Consider the following 8,222-nt stretch of genomic DNA (forward strand, 5'->3'; position numbering starts at 1 on the left):
GGTTTTGATACGTATATGCCAAAGAGAGATAACACTAGGGATGTGCAGTTTGTACCAAATCCTAATCTTGTAGTACCAAATTTAAAAATATGGGGACGATACTTGGTACTCTAAAATCACAAAATTTGGGATTCGGTACCAACGGTACCGGTAATGTTAATTCGGTTTGGTACTCAGGATTGAATTTCAATGAAATTCGGTTTTTGTGATATTGGGAATGGTACCGGTCAGTACCGAATCTGTCTTACACTCATCCCTACTCAAACACATATCCACTTATGAATAAAATTCCAAATGAGTTTCATCAATACGTCAAACAATGATGACATGGAAAGAGATGAAAATTATGGATATTAGGCAATAGCTCTTTCTCTCAGATATAGTCAAGATAATTGGCATCAAATTCGTTCAGATTTATACAAGTTATTAGCGCACTCCGAAATGTACAAAATGATTTTTGAGAATGATTTCTACAACTTAAGTCGCTCGTTGAATTTCTTTGGATCGGGTTTTGTGTCAACTCCATGTCGGTTGATTATGTCGAATGTCGGTTTTCTAATGGCTAACAAATGTGGTTTAAATGTACATTTTTTTTAGATAGACTAGGTTCGTCAACATGCTTTCTGCTTTGGCATGGTCCGCAAGACATTCCACACCATGGATATGTTGTTATCGCCCTCGTTCATGGTGTCATTATGTGAAGGTTGACTTACAAGGAAAATATCTAATGTCTATAATTTTGCCACTTTGGCGTAGCTATAGATTAAACGTTTTGCTCGAAAGCAAATCATGTATAGTACGAGATTGAATGCATACATTCCACTACATGCATCGCGTAAGAATTTTCATATGCAGCCAATTAAAATATCTAATGATTAATATAAATAAATTATACTTTGTTATATTATCTTTTTTATTGTTATCATAAACAACCAAAAAAACAATGGCTAATTCAACCATTTAAACAACATATTTAATTTGAACGACTAATAACAGAACCGTATTATATATATATATATATATATATATATATATATATATATATATATATATATATATATATATATATATATATATATATATATTAAAAAATGAAAAGGATCGGAACTAAAAATAATATATAAGATGGACCATAAATGTAAATTTTATTTATATTGCCAATTGTGATATGACTGGGTTTAATGATTATATTGCAGGTATGATGATGCTTAGGTCAATTTGGGTGTGATTAACACACCCAGTACAAAATTATAATTTATAAAATTAATTTACACTTATAATGACCGATTTGTCCTTACCCCACCAACTTTTCTTTTTTAGCTTTAGTAAATATTAGTGTCTTGAAATTGAATTTTTTAAATACTCTATGAAAACACAAATTTAGTATATACAAAGTCTTAAAAGAAAACAGAAATTATATTTAACATGCAAAACTAAAAGCAGATTGCTATTCTACGAGTAGATGTAAATTGCTAACCCAAAGCATCAGAATTCTAAGCCATATATAATACAACATCATCTTCAACTGGTTTTGTACTTTTTGTGCTTCAACATCTTCAACTTTATCAAAGCAACATTAAAACTTTTAACCATATCTTGAGTGATTTCATCTTCACATAACAAACCCCTTTCACATAAATCCATCAAAATCATTTCACCATCCGTGAAATCATCTTTATTGCAAAAAGACTCGACAATTACACAAAACGTATTCACCATTGGACAAATACCTTTTTTCTTCATCTCCTTATATAACTTCAACCCTTCAACCAAATCACCACAATTACAAAATCCCGTTATTAAAACATTATAAGTAACCGCATCAAATCTTACACGATTAAATTCCATGATGTTTTTCAACTTCAACGCCTCTTTAAACTCTTGTTTCTTGCACAAAGAATGCATCAAAGTAGTAAAAGTAGCGGTTGTTGGAACAAGTTTTGATTTAAGCATACAATCAAACATCAAAAGGGCTTCTTCAACTCTTCCTTTTTTCACAAGCCCACGAACCATAGCACTCTCAACCACACTCCGTGATACAACACTTTTTTGCATTTCATTTTTTACCAAAAATGCCCCTTTCACATCTCCCACACGACACATATCCGTAATCAACCGAACAACTTGTTTTTCACTAGGAACAAAACCTTTCTCCAACATCTCTTTGATAAAAACATGAGTGGGGTGACATCCATATGTTTCTTTGATTCCTTTAAGAATAATATCAAAGGTTTCTTGATCCGGGATAACTTTCAAAAAATACATTATATCCAAAAACTCGAAAGCTTTCACCATCTTCTTCTTCTCACTACATTTAGAGATCAACATATCAAATGTGACCTTATCGACAATCAAACCTTTCAAGATCATATTTTTCAACACTTTGGAAGCAAGATCAAGCATACCCACGTTACAAATGCCATAAATTAGGGCATGACATGTTCTTTTATCGGGAAAAAAACCTTTTCTCAAAAGGGTAGTGTATACTTCAAAGCACCTTGATATATCTTCTTGTTTTGCATACCCATGTAAGAGAATGTTATAAGTAGCCAAATTAGGCGACAAATTTTCATTTCTCATTGTGGAAAATAAACGATAAACCATAGACATGTTTCCCATTCTTGAATAACCATCCATAAGTACATTGAGTAAAATCGTGTCAGCAAAAAAACCATCTGCCACCATCTTTTTATGGTAAAAAGATGCGGTTTTTGGATGGCCCGCTTTAAAAAGACCATCAATTAAGCATGTGTAAGTTACCTTGTTTGGTAAAAGAGCTCCTTTTTGCATCCATTTTTCTGAAAGAAGAATGGAAATGACCATTTTACCCTTCTTACACAAACTAGCAAGTAGACATGTATACGAATGACTATCGGGAATAACATTGTTACGAACCATTTCTTTCAACAAAAAGACAGCAGCTTGTAAATTTCCAGATCTACAAATCTCCCCCAATAACATATTGTAAGAAACAACATCTAAAGCATCCGGAATGTTCCGGATTTTGTTCAAGAATTCCCATGCCTCTTCAAGATTTTCACCACAACAAAGTGCTCTTAGTAGGCTTCCGTATGTATAAGAACTTGGGCGTTGACCGATATTGACCATTTCTTCATAAAAGGTCAATGCTTTTGATCCATTTCCTATGCTTACATAGCCGTTTATGATGAAGTTATAAGTTGAGGTGTTTGGGGAAATACCGATTCTACCCATGTGCTTCATAAACTCCACTCCCTCTTCCATTCTTTTACTTTTACAAAATGAAGCAATTAACTTGTTACACATGAAAAGATCCGGATCATGTCCACTTCGATTCATTATAGCATAAATTCGCATTGCTTCATTTACTTTTCCATGGATGCAAAAATTATAAACCAATGTTGAATACATCACTTTGTTTGGTGTCACACCGGATTTATACATTTTACACATGATCTCTTTTCCATTTTTGAACTTCCCCTCTCTACAATATCCATTTATGAGTGTTGAATATGTAACAACATCAAGATCAACACCATTTTGGATCAATTCATCAAGAACTTCCACACCTTGTTTAAGCATCTTACTTCTGCTAAACCCGTCGATTAACATTGTATATGAAACATTGTCAACAAGAATTTCATTGACTTTCATGGATTCTATAAGACTATGAGCGGAATCTAAATCTCCAAGTTTGCAGTATCCATCCAAAACAACACCATAACTAACTTCATTAGGCTTTAATCCCTTTGCTTCCATTTTGTATATACATTCTATAGCTTCTTTGAAACTACCCTCCTTGCAATACCCATCAATTAAAGTATTATAAGTTATAACATTTGGAGAAACCTTAAAGCTCATCATCTCATTGAAAACATGAACTGCAACTTTGGTTTTTGATTCTTTGATAAACCCCTTTATGAGAGTATTATAAGTGACTTCATTTGGGGAAACCATCTTTTTTCTCATCTTTTTTAACAATAAATATCCTTTTGCACTCCTATCGTTTTGACATAAGTTATCTATAAGCATGTTATATGTGCATACATCAGCTTCAAGACCTTTATGACTCATGTGATCAATCAAATCCAAAGCTGCCTTGTATCTTCCCTTTTTGAAATACCAATTAAGCAAAGTATTGTAGGTAACTAAATTTGGAACATAACCACTCTCTTCCATTTTCAAAACAAGATGTTCGGCTTTCTTGATCTTCCCATTGAAACAAAGAATATTCAAGAGTATATTAAAAGTTGCAACATTTGGGCATACGTTTTTTGAAAGCATTTCCTGGAAAAATAACCAAGATGCCTCGTTGTCCTTCCTCATTGAGCCTAAAATCTTGTTGCAAGTAAAAACAGATGGGGTAAACCCCCGAAGCCCCATCAAATGAAAAATTACCAAAGCATCCTTGACCAAAGATTCTTGCAAGTAAACTCGAATCAAAAGGTCGAAAACAGCAGGATTTGAGTTGCAAAGAGGGTAAGTGTCCATCAAAGCAGCAAAAATGGAGTTTGAATCGATACCCATGTCAGATAATTGTGTCAAAATTGATTTAGCAGAGGCATACATTCTTGCTTTCACTAGTATATGAACAGTTATACAGTAAACATACGTGAGATTCTTGAGTTGTTGAAAAGCAGGTTGTTTGATTACCCAATTGAGAAATTTCAAAGCTAGGTTTCCATGAATTGGCCTGAGGGAAACCCGTTTATAATTCATCTGATTTAGAGACTCCCATCTGCTAATTGTCAGAATTGCATAGATGCTGTTCTCCAGTTCAAAACCTAAATTAGTTTCACCCAATTACAGAAACTCATAAGCAATTCATCAAAGAAAAACTAGAAAAAGTGAAGATTTAAAAGCAAAAAGGAGATAGAACTTTACCAGAGTTCTTCTGGTTCGTCGAAGCTTTGGTTTGATTACCATCTTTGAGTGACCTTTTTGAATTTTTGAAAAACCCCATTTGCGAGAAGTACCTAAATGTTGTTAGTTTATTTGAGAAGTTGGAGATTTTCGAAGCGCATAACATACTTGGTGTTTCTTCAAAAGGAATCAATTATCATGTTGCATTTCGGGTGTGTATGGATGTCATTCTGCAGTCTGAAGCTGAAATAATCAAATGTTCAGCTAATCTTCAACGAATTAATTATAAAATGACCCAAAATGATGACTTTCTCGTTTGTAAGATCTTGTAGAATCACGCATTAAGAGCAGACTACCACTAATTACATTAATTAACCCAAGGGTTGATTGCTTGAAGTTCAGCAAGACCAACGCCCGATTACTTAAAGCTCACACGGAAAAGAAGAAACCAGTAAGAAGAAGGTCGTAAAGAAATCAAACCTGATGATGAAGACGACGAGAGTTCCGTCATGGAAGATCACCTGTTGGTGCGCTTGGAAGAAGAGATGTCGGAAGTGAGGGGTCTATGTGTGGCAACAAACAGGGAAACGGTCTTCAAAATAGGTAGGGGAGGGTATATTGGCGGTGTTTTTTCCCGTATATAAAATAACAATGTAAAATAAGTTACGATGATTAGCTCTCTCATTTGTTGGTAGAAAATAACATTGTAACTTTAACAAAAAAAAGTTTGGGTTTTTTACTAAGATTCAAAGCAAACTTAGAGAACGGGTGAGAAAGTACTATGATCCCAATTTATAAGAAGAAAAGTAGGAAGCTCCTTAAGCATATCATGAAACTATGTGAGATATGGACGGCTCAACCATTTTGGAGCTCAAAGCGAGCTAAAAATTTGGGGCCTTTTGGTCTTTGCTGTACTTAGAAGATGAATATGTCGCAAAAATCAAAATCGGTAGAAGAATGCAATGCCATTTTAATTTAATGAATGCAACGATCATTGATTTATTCTTCCGCTTCATTTATTTTGTGGTTATCGGATTAGATTTTTTGATGGACTAAACTTTTGGACTTTGGAGAATGTGGGGTCTCTTAGAATTGGGGGCCCTAAGCCTTTGCTTAAAAAAAACTCAACATAGAGCTGACCCTGATGTGAGAGAGCATTGGAGGTTGGGTTGCATACTTGCCTAGCATATCATGAAACTATGTGAGAGAGCATAGGTTATCCGCCTCTTAGACATCTTATAGAGAAATATAATAAAAAATAAGGATATGCATATGGTGTTCATCGACCTAGAAAATACGAGAAACGATGTGAGGGACTTTAAAGCTAGAAGCGTCCATAGGAGATATATATAGTTGGGCTATGACTTGCGTCCGAACCCTGGTTGAAGACATAATGTCATTTATGGATGAAATCGGGCTTCATTAGGGTTCGACTTTCATTCGTATATTTTTTTCTTGAACTTGGAGAAGTTATCTTTAGAGATACAAGAGGAAGTGCCTTTATGTTTCTTTTTGCCAATCACATTGTGTTGGTGATTAAGTCTAGGATTGGACTGAGTGATTGATTGGAAACATAGATGTGGACATTAGAAGTCAAAGGGTTACAAATCAATAATATTAAAACAAAGTATCTTTAATGCAATTTCAGTGGGAAGATAAACGATGAAAGAGTAGATGTAAATACAAAAGAGCAAGCTCTTACATTGAATAAGAGCTTCAAGTATATGTTGTCACACCCCCGAACCAGACGGCGGAAACGTCCGGGGGCTATCGTGACTCATTGAATACCATAACAATGCATATACATGAAACATAACATTATACATCACCAACATTTGGAAATGATACAACCGGTAACGTTTACATTCATTACATTGTTCAAAATTACATTCAAAGAAAATAACTGTTTGATGCTACTTAAACCACAGCAAAAACGTCAGAAAGTACAATTCATCTTCACTTTATCTGTTACCTGAGAATACAAGTATTTTGAAAAACGTCAACATATGAAATGTTGGTGAGTTCATAAGTAGAGTTTGAAATCCAATGTGTTGTTTGAAAACCTTTAGAAAATCCGATATTTTCTAGAAATAGAATAGTGTAACAAAATAGGTGATGATCCATGGGTATGCTTGTTTGAATTCTATAGATGTAAGCGTAAGAGTTATGAAATTCGACCGGAAATTCGTAATCGTTATTGAAATCCTAGGAAAACCCGACGTTTTCCTATCGTTGTATCGTTGTATTCCGGAGGCATCGAGAATACAGAGAGTGGTGAAGTGTTGGGACATGCGTTAGTGAAAACGTCAAGTCAACAACCTTACAAATGATCCTTTTAGGCGTCACTCGTAAATCTTCACGTGACTCGATCCTCCCGGACTTGTAAAGTCCCACGACCGGAGGGAAGGGAGAAGGTACGAAACCTTCGGTGTTTCCCCGCGTCGTTCGAGACCAAATGCAATTGCGAAGGGCCCGAAGCCCAACTCGCAATCGTGAGTTACAGACTTTACTAGCAGCACTGAAGGACCCTTGGGGACCAGCAGCATGTTTGCCATTGAAAGTCCTTTTACGTTATGTAGGGTCGGTAAAACCCAACACTTCGTAAGAGAGAGAGACCTTCGGGCCTTAAGATCAGGTCGTTGGGCTAGCTAGGCTCAACAGACAAGATTTTACACTTTTGGGGTCCAAAGATGGTGCGTAGACGTCTGTGCACACTCGCATTGTAATAGTAATCGTTATGGTTATGAATCGAAATGTCGTAGCTTCGTCGTGTTAGTGATTTTGGATTTTTATTGGTTCGAGACCGAACCAATTCGTTTGACAACGACTTTTGGTATTGTAGTATATTGTATTTCGTCGACAAGCGTGGTACCATCAATTGGTCAAATTGCATATATTAACTAGCCTTGAAGATTTTCTGTTTTCAGCCCCTCCTTAATTGAAGAATTTACTCTTTTTACCCCTTTATTTAAAAACTTTCCGGTTTGGTCCTTAAATCAATTTTCTTGACATTTTTATCCCAAAAATTATTGAAATAAGTATTTTCCAGCAAATTTATCATAGAAAACAGTTTAAGCCCTTGAAACTTCAGTCTTCTCGGTTATAGCCCCCTTTTTTTTCGCAACTTTTACATTTTTGACCCAATTTGGAAAAATTTTACAATTTTGGTCCCTTTTAAATTTGGAAAGCATTTTAAACCTTTGAAAAGCATATGGAACACTTATAGCCCACTGTTTTACAGAAAAATGCAGTTTTGGTCCTCCAATTTAGAAAATTTCGCATATTGGGCCTTATTGGGCCGAAAATGTCATATTTAGCCCAATAAGCTTGGAATTTATATTTTTAACCCTCTAAATAGCATATTTTCAGAAAAATACATT

General features: G+C 34.9%; 1 protein-coding gene across 2 annotated transcripts; it reads right to left on the minus strand.

Annotated features, from left to right (window-relative positions):
* Positions 1-1,389: 1,389 nt before the first annotated feature.
* Positions 1,390-5,466, minus strand: LOC145001340 (PPR superfamily protein). Of its 2 annotated transcripts, none has more exons than XM_078960715.1 (3): positions 5,323-5,466; positions 4,864-5,079; positions 1,390-4,763 (listed from the first exon to the last, which is right to left on the minus strand). In XM_078960715.1, exons 2-3 carry the CDS (start codon positions 5,006-5,008, stop codon positions 1,522-1,524), a joined length of 3,387 nt encoding a protein of 1,128 aa, XP_078816841.1. In that variant the 5' UTR covers positions 5,009-5,079; positions 5,323-5,466; the 3' UTR covers positions 1,390-1,521. The 2 variants fall into 2 exon arrangements, with proteins under 2 accessions (XP_078816841.1, XP_078816840.1); XM_078960714.1 differs by having other exon boundaries at positions 4,864-5,085.
* Between the last annotated feature and the right edge of the window lie 2,756 nt (positions 5,467-8,222).

Source organism: Lactuca saligna, chromosome 6 (genome assembly GCF_052625555.1).
Source record: "Lactuca saligna cultivar CGN05327 chromosome 6, ASM5262555v1, whole genome shotgun sequence".
NCBI lineage: Eukaryota > Viridiplantae > Streptophyta > Magnoliopsida > Asterales > Asteraceae > Lactuca > Lactuca saligna.